General features: G+C 52.3%; 1 protein-coding gene across 2 annotated transcripts in view; it reads left to right on the plus strand.

Moving 5' to 3' along the window:
* UBASH3A (ubiquitin associated and SH3 domain containing A) overlaps nt 1-24296 on the plus strand; it is a 40739-nt gene that overhangs the window by 15441 nt on the left and 1002 nt on the right. Inside the window, exons 7-13 of one of the 2 annotated variants that reach the window (XM_033122580.1) lie at nt 4985-5111; nt 8939-9038; nt 11785-11907; nt 14139-14231; nt 18489-18633; nt 19360-19466; nt 22014-22123. In XM_033122580.1, coding sequence (XP_032978471.1) covers nt 4985-5111; nt 8939-9038; nt 11785-11907; nt 14139-14231; nt 18489-18633; nt 19360-19466; nt 22014-22123 — 805 coding nt within the window. The remainder of the gene's footprint in view (nt 1-4984; nt 5112-8938; nt 9039-11784; nt 11908-14138; nt 14232-18488; nt 18634-19359; nt 19467-22013; nt 22124-24296) is intronic. The other variant, XM_033122587.1, reaches the window with a different exon arrangement.

Raw genomic sequence — 24296 nt, forward strand, 5'->3', positions numbered from 1 at the left:
GGGGCCCTGGCTCCAAGTGTGAGCAGGGCCACGGCGTCTACCACACGATTACAGCCGTCCGTGGTGCAGGCAGACCAGTTGTTCTGGAAAAGCATAAATGGCCATGGGTCCTGGGAGCCAGCAAAACTCACAGTATATTGGTGCAGCCAGGGACTGCAGAGATAATCAAATACCAGCCTCCTCCTGGAGAACAGAGAACACTCCACCTCGGGAGGGCTGGTGGGGCTGGGGGACGTCACACAGTTAAGGAAGCACTGTTTCCTTTTAGAACCCACTGCATCCCCATCTGGCCTAATGCAGTGTTTGAGGAGATGCTGGTGACACCCAGCTGACCATCTGAGTTCGCAGCGGCGTGGGGCTCCCCTACAGCCCCCGCTTCAGCAGGACCTCCGCTCCCTGCTCAGGACAGGGGGTCTTCACTGTCACCAGGCGATTGGCAAACCTGGATGTGTCTAGAACTACGCAGTGAAGACTGTAAAAGATGAGTTTGTGGCTCTTACATTCTTTGCTTCACAATTAACCTGTGGGTCACCTGTCACCAACATAACCATTCCAGCCGTTAAGCCTGACATTTCTGGGACGATTCTTCCTGGAGACAAGTTTACCTTAGGAATTAAGAAGTATTAAGAAAAATTGCAACACAAGGAGCAACAAATAAGTACTGGCGAGGCTGTGTGGTGTCTGCTCGGCTGTGTTTTGCAAGCACCCCCATCTCCACTGGAGAAGCAGAGACACAAACTGCGGCAGGTGCTTACGGGCCAGAATGGCAAATAACTCAGACTCAGGTGCTGTCAAACTCAGGTATCCTGACCAAGTCCTTTAAAACTGCCCAAAATGGACTTTGTTAAACACTTAAAGATTTTTAAATTAGAAAATGGTCCTTCAATGCCTTGGCATGTCAGTAACATGATGAGTAGTGGAAAATGTGATCCAATGGCACAGTTCAAAGTGTAGCTCAGCTATGGCCAGACAGATGAACAGCCCCTCCCGCTTCAGCCACAGGGCTGGCCCTTGGCTTTGGAACCCAGGCAGCAAGAACAGTGCCCAGGACAGGTGTGCAAGTACACGGGGACGAGTGCCCCACCAGCCTGAGGGGACACACTTCTGGGTGGGAGTTTGCTGCCATGGAGCTCATTGCTGAACAACTAAAACGTCAGTCACCTGTCACCAGTCCAACAAGCACAGCCTGTATGCCGGTGGTTCCGGGACTCGGGGGGCCCTCAACAGTCATTCACGTGATGATATTTGTCCATTACTGTGAAGAAAAGGCTGAGAGGTGACCAAAGTGGTGGTGACAATGGAGCATATTGTTGAGTCACAGCAGTTTTCAACTCTCCATATAGAAGAACGTATGTAGCATAATTGAGGAAGTGAGGACAGAGAAGCTTGAATGGTGGCGCTCAGGGAATGTTTTGTCATCTTCTAGAGAAGAGGAGAAAATTTCCAACACTCAAGCTGTACAAGCCCAGTAACTTTCCAAAACCACAGCGTGAGCTGGTGGCAAGTAGCTTAACAATAATAAAGGTATTATTCCGGGCTGAACTGTGTCCTCCCCAAATCCACATGGTAGAGCCCTGAGCCCCAGCACCTGAGAATGTGACTATGGTTGGAGATGGCCGTGTACAGAGGAGACTTGGTTAAAATGATGCCGTTAGAGTGGGCCCTAGTCCCATCTGACTGGTGTCCTTGTAAGAGGGGATCTGGACACAGATATACATGTAGGGACAAGCCCGTGAGGACACAGGGAAAAGACGGCTACTGATAAGCCCAGGAAAGAGCCCTCCGGAGAAACCAGCCCTGCCGACACCTTGATGTTGGACTTCTACCTCCCAGAACTGTGAGAGAAGAAATCTGTTTATGGTGTTCTCAGCAAACTAACACAGGGACGTCACCATAGAACCCCACAGCCGGACTGCAGCTATGCCCCTTTTAAAAGCCAGTGAGAATTTAAACCCATCCCTTTCTATGGTGTAAGGTGACCATTAAGTGTTTCTCTTAAGTCAAAGAGAAAAACAGAAATAACGAAATGCTAAGTTCTTCCCTTTCTCCTCTCGTTGCCAACCTTCCTGTCATAATCTTGATTGTATTTCATTTGAAAGACCAGCAAGAAAATATTCAGTTTTGTGCCTAACTGTAAACTTCACAGATGTTATTTATAGATAACAGGCTTTGCTCTCTACACTGAGCCACAGGCAGGGTGCGGGTGTCCCCACCTCCCCTCCAGGAAGAGGAAACCAACCCACATTTCCTGTGTCAATTGGAGACTATGAATAGTGTCTCCACTACTGAAAGTGTGCTCGTTTGAAGAGGGAAATGTCAGTGGTTCGAATGTAATATCAGGGTTATGGGTCTGCTTACGATCAACTAACGCTCACATTTCATATGAACAAAGTCAGTCTGTTTGACCCGGTCCTCACCCGTGGGAGTTTGCAGCTCAAACCAGGACAGGCAACAACACGAAGAGAGAAGATACAACTTGCAGACAAGAACTGCATTAAAACAAAACACCACGCTGGTGACGAATGGTCTAGGGCGTGTGATGGTGGAGGTGAGAACAGGTGCCCTGAGGCTGTGGGCCCAGGAGAGGCAGGATGGATGCCCCTGAGATGCCCCCACCTCTGTGCCTCCTTGGCGTCTCAGGATGGAGGCTTGGGGAGCTAGCCGTTTCCTGAGAATCTGGGGTCAGGAAGCCTCTAGGAGAGCAATGCAAACATTTACAAATTGGCTGAAAAAGTAGAAACACAGCACGTTCATGATTAAAAAAAAAAAAAAAAATGAATCATGTGAATATATCAGTGCCTCCCGGAGTCATTTCCAGGTTTAATGAAATTCCAGGAAAACTCCCTGTGGGATCATTTGCTGGAACTTCAGTGAGTGACTGAAAAGTTTACCTGGAAAAATAAACAGGAGAGTTGAGAACACTTCCAAAAATAAAAATAACGAGAGGAGATAGTCTCCTCTCTTTAACATCTTTTTAAACATCTTTAACCAGATGTTAAAAACATGTTACAAATCTATAATATGGTGCTGGCTCGAGGGAAAGAGGTAAAAACAGGTCAGTGGAACAGGACGGATAACGGAGCTGGAGGCCTGGCCTGGTGGGGGTTTACAGCTAATGGTGCATCAGACAGAAGGAAAGAAATGGGCATCAAAGACATGGTACTACCATACGTGCCCTCGCATTGTACGTGGAAATCAGCTCCTGACAAAGCCAAGAACTAACCAAAAAAAAAAAGAAAATGATTTAAAAATAGAAGGCAGTTTACATGAATGTATTTCTGACTTCTGGACTGGCGGGAGTTTTGAAAGCACAGAAGCGATAGAAAGAATCTTAAAGAGAGACTCAGATCTGTAGTTAACAATGATTACTAAATCCTTAAAATGTAAGGTTTCTGCGTGTTGAAAAAGCATAAAGAATACGACAACCCAAAGAGCCAGATGAGAAGAACGCTTTTCAGGAAACAGCAGCACAGACCATGTGCCCTGCCACTCCCCTATGTGATCGGGTCACCTGTCCTTCCTCTTCCTCTGTGACTCCAACCAGCTGGCCCGGGGGCCTGGACACAGCCCTCGGGCACGTCTGCCCACCAGGTGACTTGTGTCTGACTTTTCATTGAACTAGGAGGCCATGTACTGTCTTCTTCGGGTGAAGGGTGTCCACCAGCTCTGGCCTGCATGCCCCCCACCTACAGTTTGTGTCCCAGGCACCCTTCTCCATCATCGGGCTGTGATGCAAATTCAAACTCCTAGCCCACGGCGCCTGCCTCCCACCCCTCCTGGGCAGCCTGTGCCCTCCGAGGGCCCCTCACAGTCCCCACTGACATTCCCGATACCTCCCCAATCCTTCCTGCCAGCAAACAAACATGCTGTTATCTTAGAAACAAAATCAAGCCCAATTTCCTTTCTCCCATTTTCCTCTCCAGGCACTGCCCCATTTCTCTAACCTGATTGTCGATTATTTTAAATAGAGTTTATAAAGACGACCTTTCCTTTTACAAAATGAATTTTCCCGGGGGACCAAGCTTTTGCTTGTTCTGGGAGAAGGTCTGACAATAGGCTCTCTGTTCTTCCTTCAATCTCCTCCTCTGCCCATCCCCTGCCCTCCTTCCAGACCTGCTCATTTAGGGCGTCACCCCCTCCCCTGGTGTCCTGGAGTCCCCACGGTTTGCTGTGATCTTTTTCCTTGGTCGTCCCATAGCCCCTGAACGCCTGCCCACACCACGCACCTTTCTCCGCTCGCTGGGCAGGGAGCAGTTTCCTCGTGGCTGGCAGCTCCTGAGGTGCTGTTTTGAGCCACCCTCCCACGAGGGCCTCAGCCCTTTCCTGTGTGTTTCCATCGCTCTCCGCATGTCAACTCCCTGCTCATTCATTCCTGCATCCCAATCACACCTCCCTCCAGCCACCATAGACGGTGACCCTAAGAGGACGCTGTACTAGTCTGCTTGGGCCGCCGACCATCACAAGGCACCAGGCGGGGCAGGGAAACAGCACAGATCTGAGCTCTCACACTCTGGGTGCTGGAGGCTGGGAGCCCACGATCAAGGTGAGGGCAGGCTGGTTTCTCCGAGGCCTCTCTCCTGGGCTTACAGACCCTGTGTCCTCACATGGTCACCCGTGTCTGCATGTCTGTGTCTCCATGTTCTCTTCTCAGAAGGACACCAGTCAGATTGGAGCAGGGCCCACCCCAAGGACCTCACTTTACCTTAATCCCCTCTTTAAAGACCCCGTCTCCAAATCAGGTCACACTCTGAGGGTCTGGGGGTCAGGACTTCAACATATGAATTGGGGGGGACCCAGATGAGCCATCACAGCTGGTGACATGGTGACAAACCCCCACTTACTGGGGAGTTCCTCTGTGCTGAGCACGGAGCTTTCTCGCCGTTTCAGTTCCTCTCACAGTGACCTGACAGGGCCACCGTGACCACATGGGGGACCAGGCGCTTCCCACCATCACCGTGAGTGTGTCTCGCTTCTTCTCCCACAGGATGTACACCTTCAGTCTAGCCGTGGACTTGAACTCCAGAAAGGATGGTGACGTCAGCAGCAGACGAAATGGGGAAGTTCATCCTCCACCAAGGCCCAGGAGCATGGGCAGCGTTCAGGCTTTACAGGTGACGGAGTCCCTTTCCTGTACCACGAGCTAAGCAACCCTACCCTTTACCGTCAGTCTGTGTAGACACAGCCTTGCAGGGTCGGTGTTCTATAGACACACAGCCGCTGTCTGCCCCAGAGCGCAGAGCGGCTCCACCCCGCCCCCACACCACCCCCACTCCCGTGGCTGGGAACTGGCCTGGGGGCTCCCGGGCACCTGAAGAGTCTGCAAGAACAGGCAGCACTGCACCTATTTGTAGCCCAGGGGGCAGGGGACCGACAGGGACACAGCCCTGCCCAGAATCCTGATTCTCTCCTTAACAAGCTGGGTGACCCTAAGGAGTCCCCTCCCCCTTGGATGGAGCTTCTGATGTTTGAAGTCAAGGCTGGGAGAGATGAGGAGGCTGGTACTCAGTAGCTTGGGGGGCCGCAGCCTCAGGACCAAGGTCAGGGGCACCACAGGGGCCCCTGAGCCTTGCCACCTGCATGGGGCACATCTAGGGGGTGAAGGCTGCTGGCAGGGCACCTCCCCGAAAGCAAACAGGTACCACAGCATCCCTGATGCCGTCTGGGCAGGCAGGCTGGCCTCTCTGGTCTGAGGCCTCAGCCCTTCCTTACAAGGAACCCCGGGGGCAGGGTGGCACCTGAGCTGGCCCCTGGCTGGTTCCCAGTTCCGTGGCAATGCCTCCAGGGCCTGTATGAGCGATCCCTCCACGTCTCCACTATGTACCACACACATTATGTGAGGATTTCATCTCAGCCACCCCAACCAGCACAGGAGGCATTAGTCCCCCTCCATCTCCATCTTACAGGTCTGAAGACAGAGACTTGTGGGGAGCATATAGGTAAGCCCCCCCCCCATACTGGGCTGTTTCGAGAATTACATGAGACAGGATGTTGAATGTCCACCGCAGGCCAGGCCCTCAGGGCTGAGAGACGGTTGCTGCCCAGACAGCAGGACCACAGTGTCGGGCTCCTTCCTGTGTCCCAGGGCTCGGGGCCTGGCCAGTAAATCTCGCTGGATGACCTAATGAGGGTCCCAATGGAGACCCATGATTGAATCACGCTAAATCCAAAATTCACCCTCCATCTCCAAGAATCCATTGCCCCCAGAGGCTGCCTCCAGGCTGGAGTGGGCTCGGGCCAGACAAGAGCTGAACACAAGACACTGGGCGCTGGGATAGCAATGGGACGTCCCCTTGAGCCAGGTCTTCAGTCGGAGATAACGGCCCGGGGAAGAGGAGGTACTGACCACGAGACAGAGAACTGCCAGCCACAGAGAGACAAAAACAGGGCTCCCCATCCCCAAGCTGCCCAGGCTCCGGAGGCTGGACTTGCCCCGCCAGGTGGACAGTCTGAGAGCAGGCTGGAACAGGGGGCCTCCTCGAGGCTGTGCCCCTCTTTCTAGGTTGATGGAGGGGGAGAATCTGGAATGAAAGGCTTGGCCTGTATCTAAACCTACTGGTGCTTTAAATGCATGAAAACCCTCCTCACCTGGTCCGAGTTCGCCCCTTCTATATAGCAAGAAAAGAACACTGTGGCCTCAGGTTTGGGACGATGGGCTGAATAATGGCCCCAAAGATAGGAGGCCCTCATCCCTGGAACTAGGAATGTTACTTTATAAGGAAAAAGGGCCTTTGCATATGGGACTGAATGAAGATCTTGATGGGAGATTATTCTGGTGTCGTGAGCAGGACCCAGCTGTCAAAGAGCAGCTCACACACGTGTGTGTCTTTCCACAACGTCAGACTTCATGAGAATAAAGCCATGGATCCAGTCCTGCTACTTGGTTTCCTACGGGCATTAACCAAGGCTCTGGCCAAAGCACAGTCTCCAATAGTCAAGGTGGAGTGATTTCACACAGGAGGCTCACACCGATGTGCACGCAGTAGGGGTTGGGTGAGGCAAACAGAGTCTTAGGAAAGAAGGATGAGAGAGTTCTGTGTTCAGTGAGAATCCCTAGGCGCTCGTGTGCGTTTTGTCGGGCGTCGGGTCAGGCTGGTGAGACGGTCAGGAGGTGAGTTTTCAAGGGCTCCGTCTGGGACAAGTGCATGTGCGGCTGTCAGCTTGTCGGGGGAGGCCTGAGCGAGGAGACTTCAGAGAGCTCTGATCTTGTGCCCGAGACTGCGTGTGGTGCCCCCACCTGCAGTCCCATAACGTGTCCAGGTGGTCACACTCCACCCTGCGTCTGGAGTTACCTGGTTAGGCGCTCACTCGGTGAGCTTTCACGGGAGGCTCTGGCAGGACTGTCACTCTGTGACTCACACAGATATCGGACTGATTCGAGTCCAGTTTGTGTTCATAATTGATGCTCTGTGCATCTGCATTATCCTGTGGGCCCTGAATCTAATCACAACTGTCCTCATGAGAAGGAAACAGAGGGATTTGATCCACACAAGAGGAGAAGACACAGACAAACAAGGACGAGACCATGTGAGCGTGGGGACAGACTGGGGCAATGTGGCCACAAGCCAAGGATTGCTGGGGCTGCCAGGAGCTGGAAGAGGCAGGAGCGACACTCCTCTGGAGCCTCTGAGGGAGCACGGACGGCCCTGTTGACACCCTGACTTCGGAATTCTGGCTCTGGAACTGTGAGAGGACGCATTCTTGTTGTAAGCCGCCCCGTTGGTGGAACTCGGTCATAGCAGCCGTAGGAAACACCAAACCTAATGACCAGAGACAACGCAGCCCTGTTGTGCTGTGGACCCGGGCTCAGTCCATCCCCTTCCCATGGACCGTTCACTGGATCTTAATATTCCTGCTGCCAAGCTCTGCATTTCAAAACTGAAATGCGCTGGGCTCTTCCAGGGAAGAGAACGCCCCAGATCCAGCGCCTCAGCGCAATGCATCGATGGTGCTTGGAGACGGTCAGCAAACAGTCGCAGTCGGGAGCACATGTGTGCCCTGCAGCCTACCTGCCGATCAAGTGGGAACAAGGGAATGGGAGGGGATGCTTTAACACTCATTCTCGGAGGGGAAGGCGTCCTGGTGTCAGCATGGACAGTCCCTGTGCGACCACACTTCAAAATTGTAAGGCAACGAGACAACCTTCCCCTTGCAGCTCTGCCCAGGGGATGGGTGTTTGCGTCAGAACCAAACAGCTGCAGACTCCAGTAAGAGAATCGTGATACTCGCTTTGCCTTGTCCATATGCCCAAGGGGATGGTTAGGAGGTGAGGCCTTTGGAAGGTGCTTCAGTCCTGACGTGGAGCCCTTAGGAAGGGCTTAGGGCCCGTATGAGGGAGACCCCAGAGAGCTCCCTCACCCATTCCACCATGTGAGGGCACGGCGAGAAGTTGGCAGCACAGGAGAGGACCCTCACCTGACCATGCTGGCACCCTCACCTCTGGCACCCTGAGTCTTCCAGCCTCTAGAACAAGGAGAGATAAATGTCTGTTGTTTATAAGCCACCCAATCTGTGGTATTCCGTTAGAGCAGCCGGAATGGACTAAGACAGGGTAAGGACTTGGACGAGAGACAGGAGAGTGGAAAAGTTGATGTGCCATGCATGGTTCAGGGACTCCTGTTTCTTTTCATTTCCTGTATAATGTTATAATGCCCAGGAAATAAAGAGTGGCAAGGAAGTAAGAGACTGCCACCTGCAATTCCTCATCCTCATTCTCTGTCATGATGTCGGTGAACTGGGCTATGGCTACTGAACAGGAAGGAAGGGATTCCATTCCTCGGCCAGCTGTTGGATGACTAGGAGAGATTAGACATCTAGAAGATGTCTAATATGGATGTTCCATTGCACACTTGAGCGATGTTTGGCTGGGCTACTCCACTGATGGAGTATTTTTGGCATGTCTGTTGCTTACCCCAGCTTCACTTTCTTTCCTCCATCTCAGGGCGCAATCCTGAGGAAAAGCGTGTTGGTGGTACGCCACGGGGAGAGGGTGGATCAAATCTTCGGGAAGTCGTGGCTGCAGCAGTGCTCCACTCCTGATGGTAGGTAACGTCCTGGCCGAGTCTAAACACTAAAGCAAGATAAGTCTGACCCATGAGATCACTTCTCAGGCTTCTGAGCCAGACTCCCCATGGTGCCACTCTTTAGAGTGACTCCGTGTAGACTGTGTATGGAGAATGGGTACATGCTGCACGTGCCTGCACAGGCAGTACGTGTACGCGTTTGAGCACACGTGCTATCTGTGAGTATCTGACCTCAGGAGCTTTGAGGGAGACGAAGGTGTTGGTTTCAGTGGTAAGCAGGTCTGCTTGTGTGACACATGGACAGTCCTGCTTACTCAGCAGCCCACACAGGATTTGTGGTTAGCGAGCGCAGCAGTGACTTTCAAGCAAGTCAACGTGACGACCTGCGGTCTCTGAGCCCTCAGCTGCTGGCGCTTACCCTACCTCGCCGTCTCGTCACTCCGTCTCTCCAAGCGAACCTTCACCGCGGTGGTCATTTTCCTGGCGTATCAGGTGTATTTTTGAACGTATCTCTTGCTGACCCCACCTTACCCCTCGGGATGCCAAGAACTAAGGACAGTGCTTGGAAATACAACCTCCCCGCAAGCCAGTCTCTGTACTGCCGGGCCACCTCTGTGCCAGTGCTCAGCCCTAATGGAAGCCACAATTTCTAAGCCAAGGAATGCACAAGCGTAGTGATCAAATCCACGCAAGGTAGCTGGGCTAGTCAGGTGCTTTGGGGCCCCTCCAGTGGCGCAGCAAGTCAAACAAGGGGGAAATGACTAGGGAAGACCGTTGGCAGATGACCAGCACACACCAGAAAAATTCTGAGCAGATCACATCATGACCTGACATACTGTGTTTCCCCGAAAATAGACCTAGCCGGACCATCAGCTCTAATGTGTCTTTTGGAGCAAACATTAATATAAGACCTGGTCTTATTTTAATATAATATAAGACCGGGTATAATATAATATAATACCGAGTCTTATATTAATTTTTGCTCTGAAAGACCCATTAGAACTGTTGGTTAGTCTGGGTCTTATTTTCGGGGAAACACAGTACTTCCAAGAACCCTCAGAGGTAGTGTTATGGTGTCTACAAAACAAGGTCAGGCAGAGACACAAAGTCTCGGAGAGGAAACAACAGGACAGCAGGCGGATATGAGGAAGCGTATTTGACTATCCAGCCAAAAGCTCAAGTCACCGATCAGGGAGAATATTTGAAGGCACTGGAGATTCCCAGCTTAAAGGAAGCTTTGGTGGATCCCTTGATCGAGTGAATACTGATAGTCTAGTTTGTCTGCACGTCGTAGGTTGCACTGTTTAATCGGTACAAGGGGGTGTTTGGGGTGCTGCTGCCTCTCCTCTGATCCCGGTTTTCCTCCTGATTTCTGCTCACTCTGCCTCAAGCACCCTCACCCTCATATCGCCCCTTACTTCCCAGCAGTGCTGACCCAGAGCACCCCTGTTCTACACACTCCACTCCCGTCAGAACATAACCCTGCCCCATACCCTGTCTTCTTCTGAGTTCTGCTCTCTACCCGTCGCTGTGACCACAGATGAAGTGTCCCTGAAGGCAAGACTCCTCCGTGGAGCAGGTTGACACCCTTTGGATCACAAATGCCTTTGAGAATGAGACACAACCGATGGCACTTCTCTTTGAAAAAAACACAAATACCCCCTTTTCCAGTGAACACAGCTAATATGGTAGCATTGAATAAAGGCCTTTAAAGCTGATGGTTCAGACAAAGTCTCTGCCGATGGAATTTCCAGGGAGGGAGCTTTCAGAGAAATCATGCATGGAAACTAAAAAACGTGGCGCGCAAAATAGCTGACTGCCTCCCTCTGCGTTTGTGAAAGGCTGGGAGGCTGGGATGGCATGTTCACGGCCTGACATGTGATGTCTACAGGTCTCAGGAAAGTCAGCGGGGCTGCTGGGACCTGTTGCACCAGGAGGTCTGGGGATCCCTTGGGAGGATGTGAGAGCTTCACGTGGTGTGCTGCTCTCTGCAGGGCAATCGCTACGTTGATAATGAGCTCAGACCGACCACTTCCTGACGACTTACGTGAGCCACGCTCTGGCCCTTATCTCACTGATTCATTTCAACAACTCTGTCATCTCCCCTTTTACTAATAAAGGAGATAAAGTCATTTGCCTCAAGTCACATGACCAATAACTGGTGGTGCCTGGATGGGCACCAGACTGTCAGATGAGAGCTCAGGGTCCAACTCAAAGTGAACGGTGGTGCTTTGCAGCCTCTGGAAGGGTGGGTGGGGACAGTTCCAGTGAATCCACCAGATTTCCAGTCCCTTCTCAAGCAATTGACTCCAGCACAATGCAGGGGCGTCTCTGCCATACACACTCTGTCACTGCAGGCAATGTGACACACTTAAGCTTTGGGGAGGGTCCAATTTCACCTAATTAATTAATGTCAACTTGAGATCCTTATCAAGGGAAGCTCAGTCAGTCATGGAGACACTCGGTTCTTAATCAGGAAAATTGTGCGAGTGAATCTTCAGGAAGGGTTAGAGGAGGACAGAGTCTCAGGATTCCTGGGGCTGAAACCTTCATTTTCTGTATTTGAGGAAATGTATGTGCAGTAGAGCAGCATTTTCTCCTCAAATTGAATCCACGTCACGGAGCACGTTTGAGGAAAAAAACACAGTGGATGAAAATTTAAATGAGAACCATGCTTATAATGTGGGTCTTGTCCTTGGGGAGGTTACGGGACAAATATGCATTAAGCAGAGAGCTGAATGTCTGGTGCATGTTTATGCTGCAGGGAAATACTACCGGCCAGACCTGAACTTCCCTTGCAGTCTGCCCCGACGGGGCAACGGCATCAAAGACTTTGAAAATGATCCACCGTTATCGTCCTGTGGAATTTTCCAGTCCAGAACGGCAGGTACGTTTGCAGGTCATTCTAGTAGGAATAGCAGCGATGATCGATAATCGCAGCAACGATTATCACTAATGCACATTGGTCCCTTGCCACGTACCCTTGGAGGTCAGAATTAGCATGACCCCCTCTCTGCGGGTGAGGAAGCTGGGGCACACAGAGGTGAAGTAAGTTGCCCAAGGTCACCCAGCTAGTAAGAGGAATCGCAGAGATTTGACCCAGGAATGGATGGTTAGGGAAGTCGGGAGGAATGAAAGGTATGGAAAGAATGGGGAGGGAAGAGAAGAAATAATGATTGCTCTGCAGGAACGATGTCATTTAAGAAAGAAAAACAACATCCCCTCTTTGATTTGATTTCAAAATCTGTCACTCTGGGCCTTTGTTTTCTGTCTGGGCACTGGTTCCACATGACTGACTTTGGAACAGACTTGGCTGTTGAGTTCATATGGTCTTCGTTTTATGAATTAAGGAACTCGAATCGAGAATCAGGAAGGTGCTTGGTCTTCCCAAGTCACACAGCTGGTACTGAAGGAACTCGCTGGAGGCCTTGCTCCTGTTTCCTCACCCGTGCTGTGACGCTTGGTCACCAGCTCTCTGGCAGGCGGGCGGGGCAGCCCTGATCTGCGGTATGTGCTGATTTCACTGGTGGAAATGCTGTGCTCGCACCATGGCTGGTTTCAAGGTCACTGATGTGAGGTCACTGGACGTGGAGCTGGGAAAGGTGACACAGTTGGGACCCCCATAGGTCATTGTGAGCAGCTCCCACGGCCCTGCCTCGGCTCCATCTTCCGCAGCACACTGGTCTGTGCATGCATGCATGCGTGTGTGTGTCCCTTCTGTAAAACACCTTCGCAGCTCTGTGTTTTCATGCCTAGATCCTCGCCTGCGTGTTTGCACAATCCTGTGTGTGTATCTGGGAGTATCTTTGAACGGGTATACAGAGGGTGCCAAAAAGACGTATACACATTTTTAAAAAGGAAAAAAGTGTATTAAAATTGTACTACTCAATATATACTGATAACAAAAGATGAATAGAAGTCATGTGTATACATTTTTTGGCACCCCCCGGTATACATTGGCAATGTCAGCTTCTCTATTTGTTTCCTGGGGCTGCCATAACAAATGCACAGATAGAGTGGCTCAATCGCCAGAAATGTCTTGTCTCCCCAGAAATTTACAGCTCTGGGGAGATGAGGGTGAGGGCAGGGTTGTTTCTTCTGAGGTCAAAGGGAGAACCTGCTCCCGGCCTCTTTCCGGGGCGGTGCCGGCGTCTTCTCCCTGTGTCCTCACTCGTCTCCCTCTATGCACGTCTCTGTGTCCAGATTTCCCCTTTTCATAAGGACACCGGTCAGATTGTTAGATGCTAATGACCTCATCTTAACTGCATCTCCTCTGTAAAGACCCTGTCCCCAAATAAGGTCATACTCCGAGGCACTGGGGGTTAGGACTCCAGCGTATGATTTGGGGGCACACAGTTCAGCCAGTGACAGCGTCCACCAAAACCTCCTGACTTTGGTACCATGTAGTTTTTATTCTGAAGAGATCCCCTTTCCCAAAGATCAGGTCCTCTCATGTTGCAAAAGGGTGTGTGATACACAGGCTCGTGCTTCCTTGAGCCTCAGGTGGTTTTCCATCGCTGCAGAACAAACTTAAAAGAACGCCCAGGTGTCGGCTAACAGTCCTGCAGGCTCAGTGAGGCGGGTTTCCTGCCCGGAGCCTCGAAGCCTGAAATCACGGTGTCGCTGGCTGAGTTCCCACCTGGAGGCCCTCAGAAGCAGTTCCAAATGCATCAGGCGGTGGGAGAAGTCAGTGCCTTGGACTGAAGTCCTCGTTCCCTTGCCACTGTCAGTGCAGGGCCATGGTCGGTTCCGAGAGACCTCCATATCCTGTGCCACACGCCCCCGGGATCTTGGACGCCAACAGGAGAGTTTCTTGCATGTTGAATCCCTCTGCCTTTGAGTCTTTCTGACTTCTGTGACAGCCAGAAAAAAATCTCTGCTTTTAATGGGCTCACCTGTGGGACCCTCTCTTCTGCCATTGAACATGACATAATCACAGGACCGCCATCTCACAGATTCGCTGGTTCCAGGGGATTGTACAGAGTGTGTAGAGCATGGGGTGGAAATTTTGGGGGCACTTAAGGTCCTGCCTACCTCAGGTGGGAAGCCACCTGTCGGGGTTGCCACCACAGGAGGCTACATTCATTCAGAGGTGTTTTCCCACCTGCTTTTTTCCAGGAGAAGCACTACTGAGCAGCGGCATCCAGATCACCTCCGTCTTCACCTCCCCAGCCCTCCGCTGTGTGCAGACAGCCAAACACATCCTGGAAGGTCAGTGAGAACTCATGAGGGGCTCAGGTGGCCTGGACCTGGTTATTCTCCAAGGGGAGAGGGAAGTGAGTGGAGGTGAGAATTTGATGAGTGGCAGTGAATGGCTACATAAGTCACGAGACAGTTACGGACCAGCCATCTGAGAACTGTGAGCCGGCACTGAGCCCCTTCACATTTCTGAATGCCAGGATTGTAACTGAGTGCCAGGGGCCTGTCACCGCACCATGTCTTTGGCAGCTTCTGCCATGTATTTTTAGAGAAACTTCTGGGGAGGGGCATTCAGAAACCCAGAGAGCTGGGAACTGCTGTGGTCCTTCTAAATCCAAAACAGGAGGCTCCCCGAGTAAGGGAAGCACTGCTGGGAGCTGTCCAGCGTCACCAAGGGCTGATGTGTGTTAGGCAGCCGCCAGCACAGCTTCTGCAGTTTCCACCTGCAGGAAGAAAACCGCTCCTGCCAGAGAACGGCAGCCCGTTCTGGAGGCTTCGCTGCTCTCCTCCCTCTGGACCTCTTCCTGCCCCTGCTTGTGTGGGGAAGAGCAAGTGGGGGAGCTCACGTGCAGGAGCTCAGGCTGGCCCTCCACAGTGGCAGGTCTCAGGGAGAGCACATGGACACAGACGGAGCATAGGGGGTCGGGTCACTAGCTGAGGTGAGAAAGAGGAGGGCTGCTGGAGGTTTGAGGTGCGCTAAAGGTATGACATGCTTATCAGGGACAGGCGCCAGCACACGACCGAGAAACCATAGGCTGGCCACTGGGCACCACAAAGCGCCCACTTGAGGTCGGGGAGCACAGCTTTACACTGAGAGCCATCAGCTGAGCGTGGGGCTTTCCTCCGGGTGCTGACGGGGAGCAGATGGATGGCTGGATCTCACTCTGGATGGGTTTGAGAAGTGAGAGCAGCGAAGCAAGAGAGGACGTGAGAAGCTGAGGGTGCAGCAAGAGAACGATGAACCTTGGCCCTGGATCTTAAGCTGGGTGAGGTGGGAGTTAGGACCCAGGGGAGGTGAATGTAGACAAAAGAGGTGAGTTCTCTGGAGTAAAATCCTGGGGCTAGAGTTAGGGGACGAGAGAGGAAGCTTCAAAGAAAGGAGTGCTGGTTGGAGACAGAGCCCTTTGACACTGAGCTTAGAAAGGGGTCGTAGTAGCTGGTAATGAGAAGATTGAGGTCAGGGAGGAAGGCACGTCACTGGAGGAGGGGGACAGGGAGCAAAGAGGCTGGGGGAGGCATCTGGCAGATGATGGGGTCGCCAAGCATTGTACCTGCCGCCGAGTCAGAGCGGATGGTGAGCTGGGGCTCAAATCTTCACCGGAGGAGCTGTGGGAACAACAAGGGATCCAACCAGCACGTGTACCACCACCGGCCCCCATGTCTTCTCCATCTCCTGTACCCGCACGGGGGAAGCTCTGGCCAAGTCCCCTCCCAAGCCTGGGTCACAGGCGGGAGTCCAGCCAGTAGTCACCTGGCCCTTCCTTGGGTCTGCTCACCCCCTTAGCCCACCCATTCCTCTCCCCTGTTCTCACAAACTTGCTGTTTCGTGATCCCGTCTCCAATTTTGTGAGGGATAAAAGTCCATTTTATCAGCACAGAGTGTTCACAGTCCACCTTCTACACGTCTAGAACTCGGAGGCAGCCTTGCAGCCCTCCCTCATTTGTCATTTCTCATCTGCACGTGACAGCAGACCCTGAGCCCCTCTTTCAGGTCGCTTAGACTTAGGCACGCCGATTTGTGTCACCTGGGATTGGGGGTTCACATGGAAGTCGTTGTGACCCTCTGTTTCTCAGGGCTATCAACTGACTGGGCCAGGAGCAGGTTGGAGAGCGATGTCAGCTTTCTAGAAACACCACATAAGGGCCCAATAATCCCCCAGGCCAGTGTGGCACGTTGGAAGATGTTTTAGGACTAAGGCCAAATCAAAGGTCCTAACACAACTCGTCCCCTCCACACACACTCGCACACACACACACACTCACACACACACACACACACACACTCACACACACACACTCGCGCACACACACACTCGCACACACACACTCACTCGCACACACACACACTCGCACACACTCGCGCACACACACACTCGCACACACACACACTCGCACACACACACACTCACACACGCACTAATGCAATCACTCCCCTTGGCGTTTCACTCGGTTTCAGAGCCATACACTCTAGTGTTGGGGGTACAGAGACCGAGAGAAGGAGACTTTCTCAGACCAGTGACCCCGCCACCCAGGAAACATGGTCCCACGTTGTCAGACTCCCTATTTCTGTGTCCGATCAGAGTGTCCCACCCCCCTCAGGTGTTCAGGAAGCACAAGAAATGCAAAACGGTTCCTCCAGTGCTGAGGAAGTGGGGACCACACAATGGCAACACGAAGGCGGGGCTCCCCTCCGAGCTGGGTAAGCCCTGCTGGGCTGTATTCGTTCTGAGAATACCTCTTAATAAATAGGATGGAATTAAGCAAAACATACATGAAGTCATTTTATCCCTGGATTGCTTAGGATCAACAGATTACTAATTAATCCAACCACTATAGTAATCAGAAGTGAACAAAGACAGAAACACATACAAATAACATGATGAAAGGTGAGAGATTAGTTCCTGAATTTCCCATCTCCCTCACCCGTGCCTTTTATTCCTGACATTTAATGAGCTTTTTTGTTCTAACCCACCCAAGAGACTGCTACACTCCCACTAACCTTTAAAACCACTCATTTCCGTCTTTGGCTGGCTGCCCCCTAATGAGCTGGGGTGACGCATAGAGATATCCTGTGTCCGGCCAGGCCAGCCCTCGGATGTCGCTGCTCATGTCCTTAAGTCACAAGGTTTCTTTCCAGTAATGATCTTAATCGTCCTTTCCCTTTCTCTCACCATGGTGACAACATATAAATAAGAAGGTAAAGAATAGTCCTTTGGCCAGCCTTCCTAGCAAGAGAATGGCTGAGCGTCAAAAACATTTTATGTAACTTTCGTCCCACTTTTGTCATCTTTCATGGTTCTTCATTATTAACACGTTTGTTCCAATTTTGTGACTATTTTTCTGATTTCCATTGTTTAGATTTCTTGCATAGAAAATTAAAGGTTCTAAAAACGTTTTCTGACAGTGATAATGTCAACCTCTTTTACATGATCTCACATTGACTTTTACTCTACATGTAGCTGATGATGGTGGTGGTGGTGGTGGTGGTGCTGCCTGTTCAAGGGCATACGTTTACAAATCCTGTGTTTATTCCAGAAAAGCCAGGGTACTGAGCCTTCTTATAGGTCCTCACTCAAACATGACAGCCTGTTTCTCAGAATGACAGCTGAGATGCTAACACGCTAAGCTTTATTTCAATACCATGCCATTGAACATCCAGGCAGACTGTTTCCCGAAGTGTGACCCATGGAACAGTGGCCTACAAAATGTCCTCAAGAGAAAGAGTGGCCAACGTCCTTTGGGAAACTCTCACAATTGTGCCTTCGTGTGATCTCGTCACAGTGGACGCCAGTCTTTCCCAGGCTGGGGGAGCCCTCGGGAGTCCAGTTAGCCCGCTTGCACTCTCCTTTCCAAACACACTTGCAAAGGAACCATTCCATTGACCTAGGAACTGATTCTGTTGCCAGCATTTATGTTCAATGTCGTTTTCTCCATTTCAAATAAAAGCATTAAGGTCTTTTCCCAAAAAAACTCAAAAAGAAATGGCCTTACTTTAATAGGCCTTATGGTCAAGGTTTAAAGTGCATGGATGGGAAGCGTCAGCTGGGAGGAGTCAGAATGTTCCAGAAGATGGCTTCCTTTCACCCTTCCGCTTTTGCGCAGTCTGCTGTGTCTATCAGGATGGTGCTTCCATGTGACTAACATGCTCTGAGACCGGCTGCATCTTTTCAGTGGATCATTGGGTTGGCCCAGTGTTTACTGGTGAGTCTCATTCTTGACCCAGGGATGAGGCCTGGGGTTGGTCCAGCTGTAGAGACACACTAGGCGGCCAGGATGAACCAGGCTGAGCCTGATGCTGGGGACACCTCCCAGCTCCTGGGACTCTGTCCCTTCCTGATGGACAGAAGGTCACTGCTCCTCTGATACCTTCCAACTATCTGGTGGTTTTTGTCTCAGGAATAGCACTCGCTGTGGGTGATCACAAACAATATTTGCCAAGAAAAAATAATCCCAGTTTATGAAAGGTGTTATTTAGACCTAGGAAAAGATTTACGTACGTAAAGCCAAAGTGGGCACTGAAGAGAAACACTTGTATTCTGTTGACTACAGAGCTCAAACTGGAAAAAAAAATGAAGATCAAAGTGGAACCTGGAATCTATGAATGGACGAAATGGGAGGCCAGCAAAACCACCCCAACACTCATGACCCTGGACGAGCTGAAGGAGGCAAATTTCAACGTCAGCACTGATTACAGGTACGCCATCCTCACGTAATCTGCTGCCGGGGTTTTCTAGTTCTTGTTAAAACCACGAGGAGGGGCCGCTGCAGTGGGGGTTTGCAGTAGGCGGGAGAGATTGAACTTGACTCCAAATACTATCATAAGGGCAGAAGTGGGGATTTGAAGCCAGTGAGCAGGTGTGGGGTTGGTGGATGGAAATTTTCTGAGAGAGTAGAATTCTTGCCAAACTGACCTAACAGGATTCTTGCTACAGGCAGTCCAGGGTGATCAGACATCGCATCACCTGGGGGGGCGGGGAGGGGGTTGGGAAGGGTGCGGACTTTGCTCAGATATCAGGAAGGATCAGATACCCAGGGTCAGGGGTTCTGGCCAAACCGACTTAGCAGGATTCTTGCTCAAAGTGGCTCCAGCAGGACAGACCCTGTGGGGCCTCGTGAGTAGAGGTCTCCCAGGAGCCTGACTAGAGTTTGGTCAAAGGGAGAATCTGTCATTCTCTCCCCGGGCTGAGTCTTCACCGTCACAAAACCCGTCGTTCCGTGAGAATGCGTGCTGCAGCGTGGACACCAGCCCTCTGCCCATTCTGAGCACAAAGCTGGAGCCTCGCTGCCCACCGTGAGCCCTGCCTGAGGCACAGCCAGCTCAGAAAGCGTGTCCTTCTCCAGCTGCCCGCAGCGCAGTCCTTACCCCACCCCCCAGCCCCTGCAGGCCAGGGTGGCAGCCGTTCTCCCTCTTTTCCCGCAGGCCTGCGTTCCCCCTCGCCTCCCTCATGCCAGCTGAGAGCTACGGCGAGTACGTGGACAGGTGTGCAGTGAGCATAGAATACATCGTCAGCTGCTGCCCACAAGACAGTAAGTGCCTCCATCGTGCTCGGGCGAGCGGCCCCTGGAGGTTAGGCTCTTACCTGTGGGATGGAAAGGGAACCATTTGTGAACCTAGTGATGAAGCCCAACCTCCCCGACCCCACTCCCCAGCAACAACTGCCTCTGCAGTAATGGGACACAGAGACACATACTCCCTGCCATCCAGGCTCTGGGACCCCAATTCTGAGCCGAAGGGACCCAGGACAGCAGGGTCAACACAAACCACCCATGCCAGATCCTAGGAAACAGAGAGACTAGGAGCGGAACAACCAAATGCCAGGTCATGCTTGAAGGACAGTGGGAACAAAACATCTGTGTAGAGAAATTGGAATATGGACGTATTTAAGGAACTTTGTTAATTTTGTTACATGTGATCATGGCAGGATGGTTTTGTAAGAATGAAAAGTCCTTCTCATTTGGAGACGCAAACCGAGGTATATTCTGTGGGATGGTGTGATGTTGCAATATGTTCTAAAATAAAATGCAGGGGGGAGGGGGAGGGGTAGAGAACAGATACAAGCTGGGCAACGTGGACAACGGTCGGAGCTCGGGGATGGGTGTGTGGACTCATCAGACCCTTCTTGCGTGCATCTTTGAAATGTCCAGAGTAAAAAGTTAGAAGCCAATCCCATAAAACTTAAGTCGGCAAGGGTGTATTGAACATCAGCAATGTGTCGGACACCAAACAAAACCTCCGGGGGAATCTGAGTGAGGAAAACACACGCTCTACCCTCAAGGAGTTTGAATGTGTTGGTGAAAGGGGCACAAGCGTCTGGAATAGTAGGAATGTTAGATAATATGAGCAAGAGTCTCGGAGTTGGTAGGAGACCACCAGGCCCGCTTCCCCCACCTGTGTTCTTTTGGTCCCTCGTCCCAGACATGCTCAGAGATGAAGAATTCTGCTGACGAGGAATGCGGGGAGGTGCCGAGCATCTGGCCCCCTCCTGGAGCGTCCCCAGGGCACCAGGGGGACACGCTCTGAGACATCCTGTGGCAAGAGACCGACACCTTGCCGTGGCCAGCACACCTGGCCCTGAGGCAGGATTACGTGGCCTCTTTTGACTGATCAGCACCCAGGGGACATACTTTTGGAAACCATCCTTTACTGGCATTTGATTGATTATCAAACTCAGTTACTCACAGTTATGACCACAGGACGTCAGAGGACAGAAAATGAAATGAGAGCCTTTCACGCTCTTTCAGGTCCTCACCCAGCCCACACCTTCTGGCTGTCTCGCTTCAAGCCCCGACCCCCAGCTTTTCCAAGGACCCCTGCCCGCTGCAGTCCCAGGATCTTCCGGAACTTGGGTGCAGGACCGGAACACTGGTCTACTGAACACTGTGTGTGCGCGCTGCTGCAGGACACACAGCTCCTCTGTCCGAGCCGTGGCTGTGGGCAGGGTCTCACAACGCAGCACTAGCTGTGAACATCGAGGCTTGGGAGGCAGAGCATGAACAGGGCAGGGGGGCAAGGGCTGTGGGTCTAAGTGGACAAGTCTGCTGGGCTGGAGGGCGAGCGCTACACCTACCATCCCTAGGCTCAGGTGGGCCCTCCGCAGACATTACCTGTTAACGCCTCGCCTTCCTGTGGGGTCTGAAATGCCACCCCCGCTGACACCGCGGGACTTTGAAGCTCACAGGCAATGAGAGGCCTGCAGTGCGGGAGTCACCTCCCTGGAGAGCACAGGCCAGGAGCCAGACCTGTGTCCCCACAGTCACCCCACAACATCCTGACAACCGACCATGAGTTTGGAGGCCAAACACATGAATAGAAATTACTGGGAAATGACACAGGAAAAGCAGGTGGGGGCTTCAGTGTGGGTGTCACGTTGGAGAATTTATAGTCACCTAAAGAGACTTACCTGAGGGACTGCTTGCTCTGTGTCAGTGTGGCCCTCAAAGGAAGCGCTCCGTTCCGATTTCCTCCTCTAGGTGGAGCCAGTGAGTCCGGCCAAGCCACCTTGGGACTCACCCGGGATTAAACCTTTCCCCTCCCGCCCCGACCCCGTTCTGCTTTGTCTGGTTTTAGCTGTCACCTGAGGGAGACTCACTCAGCTCGTGGACTCTGGATGTCCTTACCCAAAGAGAGACATCAGCAGGTTCATTGTGATCAACTGGCTGATAATTCTCAAGCTAATCAGATCAGACCTGGGTGGCAGCCACCACCACATCCTACAAGAGGTGGCAAGTCAGATGGCTGCTGGCAGCTCAGAGCAGGGCAGGGTCCCATCGTGAATGAAGCGCAGGGGCAGGTGCTGCCCCCAGCCCCCACCACCCCCGCTCCCGGTCCTCCTGCCTGAGATGCCATGCGCTCTGGAGAACCGCACACGATGACAGGCAGGGACTGCTAGTATTAGCGAGTATTTCCAGAGTATTACCAAGCAATTACCAACCACATCTTCTTCCTGCCCGGGCGCCTGTTGAGGCTTCGGGGCACCGTGAGGTAGTTTTACCCCAACAACTTTGCAGACCCTCGGTCTAATCAAAGGCCCACTCTGCGCCTGCTCGGACCGTAAGCTGTTCTTTTTTCTGCAGTGGGCGTCATCCTCATCGTGGGCCATGGCTCGGCGCTGGACTCCTGCATTCGCCCCCTCCTCCGGCTGCCACCCCGAGACTCTGCCGACTTCGCCCAGCTGGTGAGAAAGGTACGTGCCCACCCTTTTCTCTCTGAGGCAGCCTGAGGACGGAGGGTCATTACACTCCCTTCTCAGAATGAAAACTACTGTCCTGACAGCCCAGGGCAGCAGGGACCCACCTGCCCCTGTACAACGCGCAGCTTTGGGCAGGCGGCTGGTGGGAGAGCTTTGTCATCTTTATCATCATTATGGCAACTTTGCTGCCAAGATCATCTAAAAAGTATAACAGAGACCCTTTTAGAAGTCAGTTCGCATGATAACTCCTTGCAACTCCAATAGTTGAGCAAGTGGTCCAGGAAGGAGAAAGCGATAAGAAGCCAAAGGACAACGCCGGGGTGGGCTCGCTCTGGAGACCTGGGAGGGAGAGAAAGCTACCCCCACCCTCTTGCCTTTGGAGCCATCCAGCCATGGAACACACAAAATCTTTTTGTAGCTGCCAGAGTGCCGGGTGCTGGGCCGGGGCTGTATAAACAATTACGGAAAAAGCAAACGGGTCATAGATGCATAAAGAAAGATAACGGGTACTTTGGACAAACTGTGGAGTATCACTCAGCAAGCAGAGGTTGCTTTTATCTGGCCGATAAAATGAATCGAGGCAGGCAGACGCAGAAACTCAGCCTCACCCCTTGCTCCTGCCCCAGCCCCGAAAATCAACCGGGCCGACTTGCTCTCTGCCCTCATCTTTTTATCAAACTGACCAATTAATTGACCAATGACTTTGAGGCTGGGAGTGCAGTGGTATAGATGACACGTGTCATAGGAGAGGGTCCCTTACCTGGTTCCTTCACACAAAATTGTCACAGGACCACTGCAGACCACCACTAGCTTGTCCCAGGTGTGGGCAGCAAGGTGTCACCAAGCCCCTGAGGGCTCTGGGGTCTGCAGAGGAACAGACCCCTGGCCCAGCCAGCCAACATCAGCTCTGTGCCTGCACAAAGCACTTGGCTTTCTGAGCCCCCTTCCTGCCCTGCCAGAGGAAGCACATTCCTCCCTTACCTGGGTGGGAGAGAAACAAAGAGTTTCTGTGTGTGAGACGCTGTCATCAGGGGGCTCCTGGGCCTTCTCTGTGCTGTTCCAGTTTCCTCTGGACCTGAGCAGAAATATGTTTCCTCCAAAGTGTTTCTGTGAGGTCCCCAATTAGGACCCACATACGCCTGACCCTCAAGTTCCTGAGCCACCATCTCAGGCTCGGCTGGGAGATGTTCATATAGATTTTTCGGGGGGGTTCTCCTGGTCCCCAGTACCACCTGCTCCCTAAGTGTTGTCGTTGCTCCCGCAAACGTCACTGTCTCCCACCCACAAGAGGCTAAGCTGCCAACTCCTGTATGCTGCCCGCTTATATTTCTGCACCCCTTCCCTCATCCCGCAGGTCTCCTGGGCTTCCCTGTCATCCACACGATGGCAGGACTGCACACGCCAGGTGCTGCCTGAGATGGCATGCGACCAAATTCCCTCCCACTCCCAGGACCCTCGGCCTTCCCTCTCAAGATGCCAGCCTTGAATTCCCAAACTCTTGAGACCTTTTACCCTGAGGAGCTGGTGTCCACCCCACCTCATTCCCCAAATACCCTGGGCTTGCCCCAGAAATTGATCAGGGGGCTCTGCCCAACCGAGGGCTCTCCAGCCAGGGGCCTGCCCCGCAGTCACCCATCACACAGCCCAGCCTCTCCAAACCGCAGGGGAGGGTCGTCCCTGAGCCAATCGCAGCATGCACTGGGGTCCCCCTCACCCCCTGCGTGGAATTCTCGTAAGTTTCAGGGGCCAAGGAATTTGTAGACATTCAATAGAGAGAGATAAAAAGGCAAACAAAACACGTAAATAAAAACAGCCTTAAGAACAAAGATCTACTCCAACACATTCATTTTACAGATGAAGGAATCGTCTCAAGTTTTACTTTGTAGTTTTTTGGGGGGTCCGAAAACGCAACACCTGTATCGTTTAGTGATGCCAAATTCGAGAATATAAGTACACGGGGCTCTGAGCCTCAGCACCGATGAGTCTGCTGTGGGGCCAGCCTGGACATTGTGGGGTGTTGGCAGGCCCTGGCCTCCACCCACTGGAAGCCAGTGGCACCCCAGTAGTGGCAAACAATAACGCAGGCATTTCCCACTGGCCCGGGGGCCCGTTCCCACTGACAACTGCTGTGTTAGGTGTCAAGACAGCAATGCAGCCTCCAAGGGGT

The sequence above is a fragment of the Rhinolophus ferrumequinum genome, chromosome 2 (genome assembly GCF_004115265.2).
Source record: "Rhinolophus ferrumequinum isolate MPI-CBG mRhiFer1 chromosome 2, mRhiFer1_v1.p, whole genome shotgun sequence".
NCBI classification, from domain to species: Eukaryota; Metazoa; Chordata; class Mammalia; order Chiroptera; family Rhinolophidae; genus Rhinolophus; species Rhinolophus ferrumequinum.